The sequence below is a fragment of the Phyllostomus hastatus genome, unplaced genomic scaffold (assembly GCF_019186645.2).
Source record: "Phyllostomus hastatus isolate PE091 unplaced genomic scaffold, TTU_PhHast_1.1 phas_scaffold_200, whole genome shotgun sequence".
NCBI classification, from domain to species: Eukaryota; Metazoa; Chordata; class Mammalia; order Chiroptera; family Phyllostomidae; genus Phyllostomus; species Phyllostomus hastatus.
Genome location: NW_025334016.1, coordinates 5,925,950 through 5,945,177, shown reverse-complemented (window position 1 = coordinate 5,945,177; position 19,228 = coordinate 5,925,950). Strand labels below are relative to the sequence as shown.

Here is a 19,228-nt window from a genome sequence, read left to right as displayed (position 1 = left end):
ACCATTTAGTATTGACTGCATAAGTAATACAGCATTCTGTACCTACCACCTTATTTTAAAATGTTTAGAAATCCAGTAATTCATAAAATGCTACCATATGATAACCCCTTATATGTTAATCTGTTTTATTTGATAATATTTACTAACTACATTTATATATCATAAAACTTAAAGCCTTGAATTTGTGCTGATTTCAAGCATTACATTGGCAAAGCTGGGATTCACATTTATTTTTCTTCTCTACAAAGAGCAAAATACCAATGTAAAGACTAATTCTTTTTTTAAAAAAATAAAACTATTTTTAAATGTTTTTTAAAATTCTTTGAGTTACATTTAAGTTGATCAGCAGTGTGTAGACACTCAACCAGTTGTCTTGTAGGCATGTTACAGCAAGATACCAACACAGCATTCTTACTAGTTTTGAACCATTTGGTGCTTTAGGGTTAAAATCTACCCTGAATGCTTGTGTTTATGGCTTAAAAGCTGCCACTTGTTCATGACAACTTGTCCATAACATCAACTAACCATATGCAGATTTTACAATGGTAAGCATACATCTCTATAATTATAGGCCTATTCTGTTACAGTAAAAGCCAAAAACAAGTATCTTAAATGTTCCCTCCAAATTCAAACAACACAGATTTAAACCTGTACACATCCAAAGTAGTACATTGTTTCCAGTGGTTTTGTGTGTTGTATTTCCATGCATCATTTTTGTTTTTACCATCCAATGTCCTGTTTGTACTGTAAGTGTTGATGTGTAGTTATTACATTAGCGCTGTTTTCTTTCATATCACCATGGCATCCTTTCTTACAAACTCCTGTTTTATAGATCTATGTAAGAGCACAATTTGAATATGATCCAGCCAAGGATGACCTCATCCCCTGCAAAGAAGCTGGCATTCGATTCAGAGTTGGTGACATTATCCAGATTATTAGTAAGGATGATCACAATTGGTGGCAGGGTAAACTGGAAAACTCCAAAAATGGAACTGCAGGTCTCATTCCTTCTCCTGAACTTCAGGAATGGTATGTTTTTGTTGTTTTGCTTTTTAATAAAAATGAAACCCTGCCCATCCATTTTTTAACTTTATATTATTGTTTTATGTTATAAAACCTGTTTATTCTTTGCTTTACTAGCTAAACAAAATTCAAGTTAGTCATCAAGGAATTCTAAATCCTCAGCATCTAATGAGTTCCTACTTATACTGTGAGATCTTTGTTTTATGTAGCAGGACAGAGGAGGGTCTAGAGAGAGCTTAAGTGACTCGCCTTAAGTCCCTGTCACATCATGGCAGAGCCCACCACTACTATATGCTGTTTCAATCCCGTTAGAAATGCATTTTTTTATCCTCACCTAAGGACATGCTTACTGATTTTTTTTAGAGAGAGAGAAGAGAGGGGAAAGATAGGAGAGAAACATCAATGTGAGAAAGAAACATTAATAGATTTCCTCTCATGCGTGCCCCAGCGGGGGACCAAGCCCACAACCTACACACGTGCCCTGACTGGGAATCAAACCTGCAACCTTTTGGTTTGTGGGACGACACCCAACCACCTAAGCCATGCTGGGCAAGGCTAGAACTGCATTTTTTAAATGTTCCTCTCCTTGCCCCTCTGCATGCTCTTACCACCCTATTCTACCCCACCACCAGCAAAAAATTCAAATTCCCTGATTCAGCAACACTCAGGGTATTTTAAGATAAAATGTGTTTCACTGATGGGAGAAAAAGGTAGTCAGATGCTTTGTTCTTTACCTTACCAGGTTTTTAAATGTATGTCTGTTAGAAAGTTTGACCTTTGAAAGCAAGTGAAAGACAGTTTTTAGACACTAGTTTTAACTGAGAGAAGGAGTCACAGATTACTATGTATTTTGGTAACTCTGTTTTTGCTATTATTACAGTTTGCTTCATTGAACTATTTTTTGAACAGTGTTGATAGTTTTACCTTTGTTGGTCCTTTGACAGTCTATCATAAATCTAGTGCAAAAGAGATAACTTTATGTCTGAGTTTTGTTTCATGTGACAAAAAATAACCATTAGGCATTGTGCCAGTTTCTCCCAAAATACTTGAACCTACCTAAAAGAAATGAGAGGCACTGAGCTCATAGATATTTATAACTCCTTTTTGACACCTTTTTCTCACTAATTAAAGGGATTTCTCAGTTAATCACTTTGGTTTGATTGCCTCTTTCAGCTATCCTGTTTCCCAAAAGTAGTCTTAAATTTAGAATGTTAGAGCTGATAAGAACTTCAGCTGCCATCATTTTTCACAAGGATTTGTAAGCCTGGCTAGAGTATGTAGCAGCCTTCCACTTGCGATTGTCTTTCAGTCTGATCTTCAAGAAACAGTCTAAGCATTTGCAGGAAGAGTCATTTTGATGGTGCTGATGATGTTGTTATAGTATTACTGATATTTATATTTTAGAAAATGTATACTTGAATGGTCCTGTATATTATGAGCATTTACTGAAAATAATTATGTAGATTCCACACCTCTTCTGCCTAGTCAGATCATTTGTATAAATCATGTTTCACTGCTACGGAACTCTGAATCCTCTGGAGCAATCCTGAGAAATGGCAGCAGAAAAAGCAAGTTTGTTTCCTCTTTCCTGTAATGGAGAACTAGGTTATGTGAATCAATTCTCCTGCTGAATAAAATGAAAAGTGCTGCAGAAGATATGCTTTTGAAAATTAACTTAAAAGCATTGAGTAACTGAAAAGGTATTGGGGAACTCAATGACCAATTTTTCTATGAAAGCCATTAATCAGAGCAATAAAAATTCAAGTACCAAATTGGTCCATTCAGCCAGGAGAGCATTTCAATTACTGTAAAACTTCTCTACCAGAGGACCAAGGTTAAGACCCAAAGCCTGTACAAGTAAGAGAATCTGTTAGGAGAGACCCTTTCCACATTGTTCGGACTGCAAAAGGGAATGCCCCAGGTTAAGAGCAAGCAGGTAAGCATGCCTCTACTTGCCTTTCAGCACCAGGTGACTGTAGAGAAGCCTGCTTTTTCAGTGAGCAAAGCAAAAGACAAGAGCAAAGGAAGAGCAAAAATTGTGGCCACTGGTCCACCCAGGGACACGTAGCTTGGGACAGCCAGGGAAACTGTAGCCATGCACTTGATTTGAGATTTCCCCTAATAGTTTCAACTGTCTGTTAGAAACAAAAAGATAGTCTCACAAGAACACTTTTATCTTAGCCCTCATCTTAGAGCTCCTCCTAATCCCCCACATAAACTTTTTCAAGGGCAGTGACCAGCAAATCAAAATAACCAGGCACACAAGGAAACAAGTGAAACCTGACAGAGACCCAACTGAAATGACAGTAGAAGCAAACCCAAACTCACTTCATATATTGGAATTAGGAGACAAAAGTTTTTAAACAACTATGGTTTTTAGGAGGTTTTTTACAATCAGTAATAAGTTTGAAAACTATCTTCAGAGAACAGGAAAAATTTTAATGGCATAGCAGATTTTAAAAAGAACTTAAAGGAACTTCCAAGAAAAAAATGCAGCAGCAAAACTCAGTGGCCACATACCTGTTAGAATGGCTTTTTTAAGTTTTCATCAACAGATAAATAGATAAACAAATGATGACATATTCATACAATGGGATGCTGTTCAGCTATTAAAAAGAATAAACTCTTGATACATAAAACAATATGGATGAAATTCAAAACCACTATGCTGAATTTCCAGGCAAAAAGGAGAACAAACTATATGATTCCATTTACATAAAATTGCATAAAATGCAAAACTAATCTATACTGAGAGATTGCCTGGGGTTCTGTGGGAGGGTGGGAGAGATTACAGAGGGCCATAAGGAAATTCCTGGAGTGATGAAAATGTGCTCGTTGTTTTGATTGTAATGATGGTTTCATAGGATATGGTCCCAACTGATGAAATTATGCCCTTTAAAGATATTCAGTTCATTGCAAAAAACTGAACTCAATAAGCTGCAAAACCTGCAGAGGAAGAAAGGGATTCTAATTGTGATGATGAGGAAGAGACCCACTGGGCAGTATGTGCCTTGAGACCTACGTAGGACTTTGGTGGTACAAGGAGGCATTCCCAGCTGAGGGGAAACAGTAAAGTCTTGCTGGCAAATTGAACTGGTCTCTACGATGTCAGTGGACATGCAATACTAACAAGAAAGATTTGAAACAATGCTATCAACCAAACCCAAAAGCTTTGTTCAAATACGTTGCTACCAACTTAACATTTTTCATACCTTATAGATGAGAAATCAGTTTTTGGACACAAATGCTTACCTTATTAACCCTTGTTAAATTTCATCTTGCTTGACAAGGCTTATCATTCTATGCCTTTGATATGGTTTGAGTCCCTGAATCTGTCATCTCTTCCCTTGCCTCAGCAATAACATGTTAAACTTGTTTCAAATTTCCCTCCCAGTTGACCTAAATCCTAACACAGTTTCTCTGCTCTTACTGAGCTAAAAGAAGTAACATTCAGATCCCGAGTGGCTGGTAAAAACCCATTTCATTCTTCTATCACTACACCATATATGGCCACACCACAAAATATTACTGGGAACTTTTTGTTTTTATTTTTAAGCTTAAAAGTATGTATTATAAGATGCTCTGTATACTATAACATAAACTTCACAAGGTCAGGATTTTGGGGGTTTTTAAATATATTTTATTGATTATGCTATTACAGTTGTCCCATTTCCCCCCTTCACTCCCCTCCACCCTGTACACCCTCTCCCACCCACATCCCCCCTTTAGTTCATGTCCATGTGTCGTAAGTTCTTTAGCTTCTACATTTCCCATAGTATTCTTGCCCGCCCCCTGTCTATTTTCAACCTACAATCTATGCTACTTATTCTCTGTACCTTTTCCCCCTCTCTCCTCCTCCCACTTCCCTGTTGCTAACCCTCCATGTGATCTCCATTTCTGTGGTTCTGTTCCTATTCCAGTTGTTTGCTTAGTTTCTTTTAGTTTTGCTTTAGGTGTGGTTGTTCATAATTGTGAGTTTGCTGTCCTTTTACTATACATGTTTTTTCTTTACCTTCTTTTCTTAGATAAGTCCCTTTAACATTTCATAAAATAAGGGCTTGATGATGATGAACTCCTTTAACTTGACCTTATCTGAAAAGCACTTTATCTGCCCTTCCATTCTAAATGAAAGCTTTGCTGGATAGAGTAATCTGGGATATAGGTCCTTGTCTTTCATGACTTGGAATACTTCTTTCCAGCCCCTTCTTGCCTGTAAGGTCTCTTTTGAGAAATCAGCTGACAGTCTGATGGGAACTCCTTTGTAGGGTGCTGTCCCCTTATCTCTTGCTGCTTCTAGGATTCTCTCCTTCATTTTTACCTTGGCTAATGTAATTATGATGTGCCTTGGTGTGTTTCTTCTTGGGTCCAACTTCTTTGGGACTCTCTGAGCTTCCTGGACTTCCTGGAAGTCTATTTCCTTTGCCAGAATGGGGAAGTTCTCCTTTATTATTTGTTCAAATACGTTTTCAATCTGTTGCTCTTCCTCTTCCCCTTCTGGTACCCCTATAATTCAGATGTTGGAACATTTAAAGATGTCCTGGAGGTTCCTAAGCTTCTCCTCATTTTTTTTGAATTCTTATTTCTCCATTCTTTCCTGTTTGGTTGTTTCTTTCTTCCTTCTGGTCCACTCTATTGTTTTGAGTCCTAGTTTCCTTCCCATCACTATTGGTTTCCTGTGCATTTTCCTTCATTTCTTTTATGGTAACCTGCATTTGTTCATCCAATTTGTGACCAAAATCAACCAATTCTGTGAGCTTCCTGATCACCAGTGTTTTGAACTGTGCATCTGATAGATTGGCTATCTCTCAGTCAATTAAAAGGATGAGTCCTAGGGCATTGATTTGTTCTTCTGTTTAAGCCATCTCTCTCTCTCTCTCTTTTTTTTTTTTTTTGGTCTGGTTGCGCCTGTTATGTAGTGAGGGGCAGAGTCTTAGGTGTTCACCCAGGGTGGGCACCCCAGTCACTAGATTGTGATGTTGTATGTGGGAGCGGGGGCGGGAGGGAACAATGGTGGTAGCTCTGTTCCCCATGGGATCTCGGTCCCTTCTCTGGGATCCTGGGTTGCGTGCTCTGCCCTGCTCCACAATAGCTGCCTCACTGGGTCTGCCAGCTGCCGCTTGCATACTCAGGGTCCACCCACTGCAATCTTTCACGCCCCAGATGCCTTAAGCGCTCCTACTTGCCTTATGCACCCAACTCTCTCTGCTCTCTGCACCGTCACCCGTGCCTGGCTGCTCATCTCCACCCCTCCTACCGGTCTGGATGAATGGGTCTACTTCAACTTCTTGCCTGTCCGACTTCTATTCAGATAAATTCTCTGTCATTTCTGGGTGTTATTCTGCCTCCAAATTGTTGTTGTTCCAATCTTGGTTGTGCGTGGAGGTACAGTGAGTCCACCTATGCCTCCATCTTGGCTGGAAGTCAGGATTTTGTTTTAACCAGTCAAAAATTCCTCAGTTCTGTTTATGTTTCCAGAGATTCTATGACTCACAGAAGCTGTAGTTATGACTAACAGCACACATTTGGCTTGCACTGGAGGAATCCTCAAAGCAAAGTCTTCATCAGCCTCCTCTGTATTCCACTTAGGCAATATATGGGGATTGACTTCAATGCATTGCTAAGAGTTCACAATATTTCCCAATAAATGTTGTTCTCCTAACCTAAAATAAAGAAATAAACTTGAAAAAAAAAAGCATCAATGAAGGAGAGAGAGTAAGAGACATGAAGGACATTCTCCTCAAGAAAACAAAAGAGCCCTGGCTGGCATAGCTCAGTGGATTGATTACGGGCTGCGAACCAAAGTGTCGCAGGTTCGATTCCCAGTCAGGGCACATGCCTGGGTTGCAGGCCACGGCCCCCAGCAACCACACATTGATGTTTTGCTCTCTCTCACTTTCTCCCTCCCTTTCCTCTCTAAAAATAAATAAATAAAATCTTTTTAAAAAAAAGAAAACACAAGAGAACATTTCCCAACTCATCTCATGATGCCAGCAGTTCCTAATACCAAAATTCAATAAAGGAAATTCAAGGAAACTACAGTGTCCCTCATGAACATAGATATAAAAGTCCTCAGCAAAATATTAGCAAATTGAATCCAGAAATATATAAAAAGGATAATACATTTTGACCCAATGGAGTTTGAACTGGAAATGCATGGCTGGTTCAACATTTGAAAACCAGTCATATTAATGACCCAATCCTCCATATTAATGGACTAAAAAGAAAATCCACCTGATTTTATCAATAGATTCAGGGAAAGCATTTGATGAGATTCAACACCCACTCATGATCAAAGCTCTCACAAACTGAATTAAAGGGAACTTCCTTAACCTGATTGAGAGTATCATAGTAAACCTACAACAAACATTATTGGAAAGGAAAAAATATTGCAGGTGATATGATTCTTTGTGTAGAAAGTCCAAGGAATCTATAGATAAACAGACAATACGAGAGTTTAACAAGATGGCTGATAGAAAATCAATATACAAAAATCAATTATATTCCTATTTACCAACAACAAACAGAAAATGAAAATTTTTAATATACCATATATAACACCACCTATAAGCCCATAATACTATAAAGTATTCTTGTGAAAAATATGGAACTTAAATTTGATCAGGCCTCTTGATCTAATTACCTATTTGCAGGAAAGGGAAACACAGAGGGACTTACTGAAGACACCACAGAGATGAAATCAGAAAAATCTAGAACTGGAAACTATAGGGCAAACAACCAGTTTCTGCAACAAATAAATTGCAAGAAGAAAAAAAGAAGAGAGGGACCCTATAGATTTAAAGGGAATTTAAAATAGTTAAGGAGGAAATAATACAAACAGATTTGTTTCTAAACAATCTGGGGTGAGTAAGTTGTAAATTAAACAAAATAATCCATGAGTCAGTAAGTGTTGAAGTTGGATTTTAGGTACTTGAGGTTTATTACAGTATTCTCTACTTTTAATGTATGTTTGAAATTTTTGATACTACAAAATTTTTAAAATACATTTATAAAACTCTTCTTTTAAATGAACAACCTAGGAATAAATCTAATACAGATGTTCAAAACATTTACAGGATAAATTTTAAAATTTATTGAGACATTAAAGAAGACCTAAATAAGTAGAGAGACATATTGTATTCATGTACTGCAAGACTCAATATTATAAAGATGTCTATTCCTCCCAGAATGATTCAGTGCAGTCCCAACCATTTTTTAAATAGATGGGCTAATTTTAAAGTTTTCATGGAAATTCCCAAGATCAGGAATAGCCAAGATGCTCTTTTAGAAGACTAAGGAGGGAGATAATACTCCACCTGATGTCAAAACTTATAAAGCTGGAAGGGGGCAAGGAGGGGAAATGGGGGGCATAGTAATTAAGTTAATAAGGTATGGATATAGAGATGCTCAAAAGATCAATTGAAGAAAACCCTAAAACACTCCCACACATTAAAATAGTCACTAGTGAGGAATGGGTAGACTTTTCCATAATTCATGGTGGGACAATTGGGTATCCCTGGTGGGGGGATATGCACAAGACAGACAATCCCTAACTTCACACCATACACAAAAATCAGTGTAAAAATCAGTAAGTTCTAGTGTATTAGAAACCAAAATATGAGAGACAAAACTATAAACTCTTGAGAAGGTAATGTTGGAGTATATCTTCAGAGATAAAGATTTCTTACAGAAGATATGAAAAATACTTCCCATAAAAGATTGCCAAAGTGACTAGATCAAAACTAATAAGTTATATTTATCAAAAGATACCATAAAAAGGATAAAGCAGGTAAGCCACAAAGTAGAAGACATCTGCAATATGTATAACTAACAAAGGTGTAATATCCAGACCATATAAAGAATTGTTACAAATCAAAAAGAGACAACTGGATAGGAGAATGGTTAAAAGACTTGAACAGACACTTTACGAAAGAGGAGTGCCAATAAACATGAGAAGGTGTTCAATCTCATTAATAATCAGTGAAACACATACTCAAAATACACTGTTACTTGCCCACCATGATGACTAACCTTAAAGACTAATAATACCAAGTGTTGTCAAGATAGTGGAACATAGGAACTCTCATATACCCTATGGAGTGTACATCAGTACCCCGTTGGAAAATAACTTGTTTTCAATAGCATTTTATGGCATTCTGATAGTGATTTTGGATTCTCCTTATATATGGCTCACTCAGGGACCCCTAGTCAGTTGGTCCACAAGCAAAATAATTAAATAAGCAAAACCTTCTACGGAAATATCACACAATTATTTGCTTAGAGCGCAACTTATAAACACATTTGTGTATATGTTACAGGTGGTGAATATTATGATGTAGAACAAAATTATAATTTCCTGATTGTAATTCTAACTGTGGATTTAAACATAGCATTATTTTCTATCTTAGATTGGAATCTCCGTGTAATAATAGTGTCATTTATTAAGAATCTACTATGCCTGCCACTGTGCTAGGGACATTTAGCACTTTTTGTTCTAATCCATCCAAAAGGCTCTAAGAGGTTAAGGAACTTGCCAGTAATGTACTGGCTAAGAGCATAGGCTCTGGTGCCAGACTCTTCTCCTTCTCCCACTTATTAGCTGTGTGAATTGGGGCAAATTATTTAACTTCTCAGTCCTTTGATCCCCTCACCTGTAAAATGGTGATGCAATTTTATGTGTTTGAAAAGACTAAATGAGTTAATACAAGTAAACTTCCCAGAAAAGCACCTAACACTAAATCAATAAAAGCTAATTAAGTGATAGTCAACCCAGACCTTTCCACTATATGTCATGGTCATATGTTTAGGCTCCTCATCTGTGTTATCATTTAGTATATGCCCAAGGAACACAATGTCATTTTATTATAAGCCTGTGTTTTTAAACCATTTCTAGGAAATTGTTGTGAAAGCCAAAGAACAACCTTTATCTGGATGACTTGAAAAACTTGTGAGGGGTATGTTCATGCAGGTTGATGTAAACTCTTCAAAATGGTTATTTTCCCCTTTTATCAATATAAAACTATACATCAGTTTCTTTTTCTTTCTTTCTTTCTTTCTTTGTATGCTAGGCGAGTAGCTTGCATCGCCATGGAGAAGACCAAACAGGAGCAGCAAGCCAGCTGTACTTGGTTTGGCAAGAAAAAGAAGCAGTACAAAGACAAATATTTGGCAAAGCACAATGCAGGTAGGGGAAAGTATGACTGTTATTGAGGCCAGTGGCACATCTCAAAGACTGAAACAGATGTCATACCTCAATTCAGTCTTCAGAGTTCTCTATCCAAAAATTCAAACATATGAGATCTTCATCAATTTGCAAAAACATTACGAAACCCCTACCATCAATTATTATGTTGGTTGTTTGCCGGATACTTTACAGAGCTGTACTTTATAGAAAGAAAATGTTATTTGGAAATAGTATTCTCTGGGACAAAAAGAACCCAGTACATTAAGTTGTCCCCTGAGAAATGAGAGCTTGAGAGTTTGCTGAGTCACCAGGATTCTTGCCTCCTTGCTGAGATTTGTCTTGAGCAAACACCGTTGCTCTTGGCTCCTCTCTGGCCCTTAGGCTTGGCCCTAGGACACATTTCAAAGGGCAGAGGTGCACTCTTAACAGACAGCTGTGCTGCACATGGTTCAGTGATTGGTCTGAAAGAGCACAAACGACATTGGAAATTAATTTGGTTTAGTCAGTTTCTGTGACTAGTCTTCTCTCATGATATTTCCTTGGCTCCTAAAAGACCAAAGCATTATCTTGACCTTCTCTTTGTGGTATGTTCATCTATATGGAAGCTTGTATGTACATAACACAAAATACTCACTTGTTTGCCAAAAACTGAAATGAACACCAGAAAAAGCATGATCTGTCACTGCAGAATTCCCAGAAGACTTACAGGATGTAATTTAAGTTAAAGAAAATGCATGGTGATATGTAGAGTGGGATTTATGTGTTTTCTATAACTTCTTAATATGACTGCTTTTTAAGGACTACTTTTTCTGAGGAATTACAAGTCCCAACAGTGGTGTTGGATTAGTTCCCAAGGTTTCAGAAACAACTCCGTAAATCAAACATGTGGCAAAAAATCAAGTGAATGCAATTATGCATACCCAATTTGACAGTATAATGTTTCTGACAAATAAAAAATGCATCTATCTCTGTAGAATGTTATAATGTATGCTATTAGAATTCATTAGGAAAAAATATTTAGAAACTCTGAATGGTTTATTCCTTATTAAGAGAATAAAAGTAAACATTTTGAGGTACTATGTAATGTGGAATAAATGTAAGTGGACACATTTTATTTCCAATAAGTTATATCATTTCTGATTATGTACCACTGTAGAGCACTAGTGTGATAATAGCTTTTTTTTGTTTTATAAAAAGGAGAAATATTTAAAGCAGATTAGTTAGACATAATTTAGCAACTATTAATTGTAAATGCTCAAGTAGTGCTATTTGAAGACATTCACTGTAGTATTAGCAGAATGTTATTTAACACAAAATGGCAGTGGTTTTTGCCAAGGGTCCATAGTCACCTTTATTTTCATCAACTTCTAACAGTCTGACATGATGTGTCACCATTTTATTTATATAGATAGATAGATGGATCGATAGATAGATAGATATAAATTTAAATGACATGGACAGATAAATGGCATTAAAATTAATTTAAACCTAAAAAAGCAAAGAAATTGCTGGTGAAGTCTGTCAATTCTTCATTAGCTTTATATTATACTAATAGAGAGCACGTGGACATGAGTATTCAGTTTGCCAGTATTCTTTAATTAAGCTCTGAGGAAAAATACAAAGCCAGTTGGTTGAAAAACTAGAACCTCTGAATTCTGACAAAGAATCCATTGAATTGTTCACTTAAAAATTTTGCCTTTTTCTAGCCCTGGCTGGCATAGCTCAGTGGATTGAGCGTGGGCTGTGAACCAAAGTGTCGCAGGTTCAATTCCCAGCCAGGGTACATGCCTGGGTTGCAGGCCATAACCCCAGCAACCGCACATTGATGTTTCTCTCTCTATCTCCCTCCCTTCCCTCTCTAAAAATAAATAAATAAAATCTTTTTAAAAAAATTTTGCCTTTTTCCCTTTTTCCATGCTTTGACACCCTGGGACATCACTGATCTTCCATCTGTTCTCCTGATTCATCAGTGGTCCTGCAAACACACCTGCAATCTTAATAGGCAACCTGAGATAAGACCAGGAATTAGCACACCTGACTAACTACTACTTTCAAAAATCCCTAGGCTCCCATGGGCCTCAAAACAGGGGAATCTCGAATAGCATTAATCAGTCAAGGATATCTTTTCTAATTCTAAAATTCAGTGGATCTCACATTCTTTCATCCATGGGCCTGACAAATGGATATCATTTAATGAAGCCAGGTACTTATTTGCTGTCCCTTATCTCAGGCTTTAGCTCTGGTAAACATTGCCCATCAAGTTTGAAGGGTATTACCCTTGATAAAGAAGGCAAGAGTCTCCTAAGGATAGAATAAAATTGCCTTTTCTCTTTGGACATTATATGTCCTATCCAAAACTATGGACCTGTCCAAGCTCTTGTAAACTTAGAACTAAGAAATTGGGAGAGATCCACCACTACCACTTTTTTGTTATCTTCAGCATTTCTAAGTAATGGTCTTCTGGACCTCAGAGCCTTCCTTATCATGCTTGCAGTTTCCTCTTATATGTCGGTTTTGTCACTGTGAATGAGATTCTCCTTTCATGCCCTTTGATAGACAGTCTGAACTTCTTATAGGGTCCTTGCAAAGCCACTCAAATTTCTTTGTAGAACTTGTGTTTAGGCATATTTGTACTTGTCTAATCAGAATGTCATTGTTAGGGTTCCCTTCCCCGCAAAACCATCCGTCATGAGGTCTCCTATTAGTTTTTCTGGTCGGGAGAAGATGTCTACTTTCCTGAACTTTCTGAAGTATGCTGCCTGGCAAGGCCTTTCTGTCACCATCTCTTCCGGTTTCTTCCCCTTCACCAACCAACTCTTCCATTTTGTTCATTAAGTCCAGAAGATCCAGTTGCTTAGTGATTATCTCAACAAGAGATAAAGTCATAAAGGAAAGTCAACTATTTTATCAGCTGTTCTGCTTTTAGCTATGATAAAAGTGCTTCCTAATATGTGGCACTACCTATATAAAGAATTCTCCAAAGGAAGGAGACAAACACTGGTGACCTCCACCTGGTGGATACTTTGAGAACTTCGAAATATTATGTTCTTTCATACCAAAAACTAGCCAAATGGGCTCATGGGTCACAAATCAAATTATATTTCAGAAGGATTTTTTTTTTGCTTTTTCAGAAGTTGATTGTAAAATACAGTGGGAGAACTTCTCATAGTTCTCAGTAAATTAAAATAAGACCCATATGCTTATGTTTCCTGCTTCAAATATTTGAGAATTCAGCATATATTGATGGCAAGATCCAAACCTTACCATCATTCTGAAGTTGTTTATGTTGTAGTAAAAATGAAGGATGGGAACTTTGTCAATATCTAGAACTGATGAGAATCATAATACTAGAATTAATTATTTCCATTTCCCCAGGAAATTGCACATGTCTAGTTAAAGCAAACTTTTCTTCAAACTGTGTGGCCTACATCTCACATGATAAAGTGGCAGTCTATGAGCTGAATGTGACCCATAAATAAGTTTCGTTTTCCCCATATACACACGGTGTTTAAAATAATAGTTAATCACATTTGAAAATCAGATATTTAACATAAAATGGTGGCTGTCTGCCTACCACTGAAAGAACAGAGAATATGGTAACACAAGGCCCACTTTCTTTTTGAATGACTCCAGGTTGTTGATACCCCTTTTCAATCGGACGCTCATTCTCTAGACACTCTCTCTAGGATTCACTGTCCCCACTACTCCATTCCTGCAGCAGGCCCACTCATTTCAACACATTAGCTGCCTGATCACTGCAGGCATTTGAGTGTGCACTCAGCCCAGTGTTACCAGTGTGCAATGTCTTTTCTAATTAAAAGTTCGTAGTGTATTTAAAGATACTTCTGGCTTTGCAAAACTGAGACAAGGAATCAATGTTAAAGGCTTACTTATGAAAAGATTCAACTGGAAAGTGGTTACCTAAATACTTGAAAGTGTCATTAATATTGAGTAGCTTACCAGGAAATCAAGATAATATGAGCCAACTATGCCAGACAGTATTTCTGAAGCCTTGGGAATAGATTTGATTATGGTGTGTATTGTATTTACAGCAAATACATATTCTGCAGTGCATAAATGATTTAGCCACATTAATTTGATGGGAAAGTATTGTCATGCTCCTAGAAGAACTATACTCTTGAGGCATTGAGATTCCTCAGCCCTGGGACTTCCAAAATCAGTTTAAGATCAAGTTACTAATGTAAACTTTGAAAAAATATTCATTAATTCATTTTTTCAATGTTAGAGCCCTGAGCAGAGGTATTTAAATATTCCATGATACCCTATTTACATACATCCATATGAACATAGAGGGATTTTATAGGTGTGTTTAAATTATGCTTAATGCCACAAATTAGTACTGTTGACTTTAAAAAGCTATAACTCTTTTTTCTTTAATACAGACTACTCTAAAAACAACAAAAAGTGACCCATAATCTCACTGCCCTGTGGACATTTCTCTTTTTAAACAATAAAAGTAATAGGCACATGTGATTAGAAATTGCAAACAGTACAGGAAGGTACAAAATGAAAACCAAAAGGCTTCCACATCTACAGTCCCTGGAGAACTTTTCTTGTAACTATTCCCAGATAAAATTTCTATGCATATGCTAGTTTATAAAACCTACTGGCTTTTATGTAAGGGTGTTGTTGAATTTTTATTAAATGGGTTTGTTTCTTAATGTGACTTATTTGCCTCATGTTTAGAATACTGCATGGTAAACTTTCTTTTGTACATATTATACTTTTATTTTACTAATATATTAAAAGCCATATTTCAATGACCCCTGTACATTTTTCATGCTGTCTTACTCCCAATGGCCTCTGTGCATGTAAGTAACCTGTTGAGTGACTATGCCTCTTTGTTTTTGATGGTTTCCTTTCATTCATTAAGTCCTTTTTTTAAATCAGTGAACATCTTAAAACCTTTGAAAGTCCAGTCTTTAAGTGTTCTCCTTATATTCCTTGTATGTCTTATTTTTCAATATTCTTTTTTATTGTTTCTCAATCCTATGACCATGTGTTGATTTTATTTAGACCAGAGTAACCTCTTCATGCTATTTGTTTATGTTTAAGATATTGATGTGTAACATATCTGTTCATTTGTTTGTGGTGTTGATGGTTAATATCTAACTCATTCTTATGTGTGTGTGGTTTTTTTAATGACAAAAGTCTTATCTCAGTAGAATTGGAGTTAGGGCTCTGTAGAGGGAAATGGGTGTGTATACCATTCAGAAATCTTGTATCAATATCATATTGCTCTTTTGTGAGATGTTTGATTATTTTTACATATTAAAATCTATCAGCTTGTTGATGCACCGCTTTCATAAGCATATGTTTTCTTGATAGAAATATCACTCAGCATTAAGTAGAAAAAGCAATGTCATAAGCATTCTTGATTTTATTTTTGTGAACCTTCGTCACTCCATTACCACCATAGCATGACTAGCTAGCTCTGCTATACAGAGAACCTCACGTTCATTTTGATTTTGTAAGTGTGCCATTCTAAACACAGAAAGCATTTCTTGGTTTTTAGCTGTTGCTAGAGAATATGCTTTAAAGAGTTTTTAGTCAACCTTTATGGAATCAAGTTATCAAGAGAAAACAAATGCATAAATACCCATTAACATGCACTAACCCTTGTTTTAACATACTGTATTTTTTTTATTATTTTGGGAATGATACTTTGTTTGTTTGTTTGTTTGTTTGTTTGTTTGTTTCTGATCTGTTACATTCCAGAGTATCCTATTTTGCATTGCAAGGTTCTTTGCTACTGGGAAGATCACAAATGTTAAGGACTGAGCAGATAGTCAAAAGTATTTGGCCATATTGTTTCGGGGAGTAGAAGCTTCTCTTAATGATTGGCTGAAACACCCCAGATTCCTTTATTACACCAGGGAATCAATTTTATTGAATTTCTTTCAAACCCTCTGAAATCTGTAGCATATTCCATATCCTTTAAAAAAGAAATTTCAGTGTGCCTGAAAACATCTGGGTATGACCACGCAAAAATAAAAAATATTACAAGAAACATAGATGCATGATTTTAGCCTTCTTGTGAGCTCAAATGTGTTTGAGAATTGGACTGCCTTAAACTTCAGCAGGAATGGTTATCCTCTTGGGAAAGTTTTTGTAATAGTTTTGTTAAGAGGTAGGTTTCCAAAAATATTTTTACAGTATTTCTTCTCAGTCTATAATTATTAGAGAACTCCCTTCTGCAAAGGGTTTCAAGCTCACATTCTGCTCCATGCTTCTTTCCATTCTGTTCATCCTGATTTACTACGCACAGGCCAACAGAGTTTGGGGCCCAGAGACGCATGTCATTCTACTTATATTCCCAAGACTTTCCATTGAATGGATAGCTGGGTTACAATAAAACTTGTGAGATGCTCATTTCAAAAGCTTGTGAAATCATAGTTACAGAACTTGACTTTGAAAGAATCTAGCATGCTACTTTCAGTAACTCTGTTAAAAGAAAGAACCATGAAGTTAAAGACCATCTGTCCATGCATCCCGCAGCCATTTCTAGAAATAATCTAGCTGACCTCTTTCTTGGTTAACTTTAATTGCATTCATGCTATATTCATGTCAGTCACTGTCTGCTGACTTTTTCATTTTTAGTATTGCTGATTTCTTGGAATTGCAAAAATATGAACAGCATGTGGTTTTGAATGAATCCATATGATTTGTCAGATACTGCATGAAAAGATATGCAGTATTTTTTAGAATTCGACTCTCATGCATGTGCTCAACATAGCTCTGGATGCCCCTGCTTCTAAAGTGCATTTTCATGGGCTTAAAAATGAAATCTTCTACCAAAAGATTGTGACTTAAATCTACTATAAGTTGGATTCATATTTTGTAAGACATGGTTTTACTATTACTTTAGTTTTGCCAGTAAAATTATAATTTACATACATGAACTGTTCTTTCTGCAAATTTACCTTTGTTCTAAATCTTTGCATTTTAGTGTTTGATCAATTAGATCTTGTTACATATGAAGAAGTAGTAAAACTGCCAGCATTTAAAAGGAAAACACTAGTCTTATTAGGTAAGTCTGATTGTATAAACACATGGCTATCTTATTGTCATCTTCAAAACATTTTGTGAATATTATTAACAACTGTCGATTTTAACTTTCTTTTTAAAAAATGGTATAGGTGCGCATGGTGTTGGGAGAAGACACATAAAAAACACCCTCATCACAAAGCACCCAGATCGGTTTGCATACCCTATTCCACGTAAGCAATGTCTCTCTTTTAAGTATATTTTTTCTAGTACTTGTTTACTATTGTAATTTGTATATTTTTCTGATTACATTAGTACTAACTGTTTACTATAAAAAATTTGGAAGATCCAAAAAAGAACAAAGAGAAAAGGAGTTAATAACCCCAGCCCCACTCCCCTAATAATAGTGCTATAGATATTTTGTTTTATACCCTTCCAGACTTCTCTTAGTGCAAATATTTGTAGTGTGTGTATTTATTTGTTGTTGATGACTCAGATGAATTATTCTTCAGAAAAATATGTTTTAATGATAGTATAGTTTTCTTTGATGCAATATTTTTCTTAGTAACTAAATTGTTGAGTCTTAATCACTTTCAAAACCCAGTCAACATGTTACCAGTTGTTTATTATAAAGAACTTTAAATCTGTAATATTTTAATTCTCCTAATTTTCTTTGTCTTACCCTTAACCTCTTGCCCTCTTTCAGGAGTGTCCAACCTTTTGGCATCTCTGTGCCACACTGGAAGAAGAAGAGTTGTCTTGGGCCACACATTAAATACATTGCAACATGTAATCACAAAAAAAATCTCATAATGTTTTGAGTAAATTTACGATTTTGTATTGGGCCACATTCACAGCCTTCCTGGGCTGTATGCAGCTGACAGGCTGCAGGTTGGACACCCCTGCTTTGTTTCCTCAATTATAAAGTGAAGTAATTCTAGAGATATGAAGAGCATTTGAGATCATGTGAAGCACTTAGCAGATACTAGATAAATAGTAGCCATCTTAACACTATAATTTTATTATTATTACTATTCCAAAGTTTAAAATTTGAATCCCAAAAGCTTTCTAGCAGTTACAGCTTTGTTCATGGCAAGAACTAAAGGAGAATGTGTTTTAAAAGCAGCAAGAGAAAAATGCGAAGACTGGCTCTATCCTGTAGGGCTTTCATGCCTTCCTGAAGCCATGGCAACACTACTTACTGTTTTCTCTGCACCCCAGAGAGCCATGAGGCTTCATTAGACCACCTTCATCCCGGAACACTGTCTAATTTACACACAAAAGAAATTCATCAAATATTTTTTCAACTGGGACCACTGGGGTTTTCTAATAAAACACTTTCAAATATTCTTTTACTTCTCTTTATGTCTAGATCATGAATATAGCAAGCTTAGCCAACATTTAGTTTTTTCTCAATCATGTAACAATTGAACTTTCATGTTGTTAAATGGCCAGTTAACTAGCTCAGTTTTAAAGTGTAATGTTGCTAGCTCAGTCATGTCTGCTCTCTAAAATATTTGGCCCCAGATGTATGCATACCATATGTTTACCTTCCAAAATGACTAAAGGTAGTACAACATTCACATAGTATATGCCATTTATTCAGCTTTTCACATATCTGGGAAAATGGTACTTTTTTTTAATCCACATTTTAATGTCCATAAGCACTCAGCAGTTCTAATAGTTTAGTCAGGGCAGGAGAGGGGTAATTCCCTATGGGTTTGGACCCATCCACACAGCAAAGAGTAGCATAAATTTGTTCTTACCACTCAGGAAAGGAAGGAAGCAAGAAGGAAAAAAATGGAAATTGAAAGAAAGGTGGGGAGGAAAGTAAAAAGAAAGAGAAGAAAGAGAGAGGGAAAAGAAAGGAGGTGGGGAATTGGGGGGAAAAAAATGTTCCTGGCTTGCCAAGGAAAAATTTTCTAAACTGAGTTTTTTAGTATACTGGTCCTTTCAGTATGCCACAGAACTAGGACTTATGGGCATACATTTTAGTCTATACTCAGTTAGGTAAGG

General features: G+C 36.4%; 1 protein-coding gene across 11 annotated transcripts in view; it reads left to right on the top strand.

Annotated features, from left to right (window-relative positions):
• Nucleotides 1-19,228, top strand: part of CASK (calcium/calmodulin dependent serine protein kinase) — a 422,712-nt gene that overhangs the window by 385,264 nt on the left and 18,220 nt on the right. For 6 of the 11 annotated variants that reach the window (XM_045860499.1, XM_045860501.1, XM_045860506.1 and 3 more), the window contains 4 exons: nucleotides 833-1,029; nucleotides 10,089-10,204; nucleotides 17,175-17,255; nucleotides 17,365-17,445. In XM_045860499.1, coding sequence (XP_045716455.1) covers nucleotides 833-1,029; nucleotides 10,089-10,204; nucleotides 17,175-17,255; nucleotides 17,365-17,445 — 475 coding nt within the window. The remainder of the gene's footprint in view (nucleotides 1-832; nucleotides 1,030-10,088; nucleotides 10,205-17,174; nucleotides 17,256-17,364; nucleotides 17,446-19,228) is intronic. The other 5 variants (XM_045860500.1, XM_045860508.1, XM_045860504.1 and 2 more) reach the window with 1 other exon arrangement.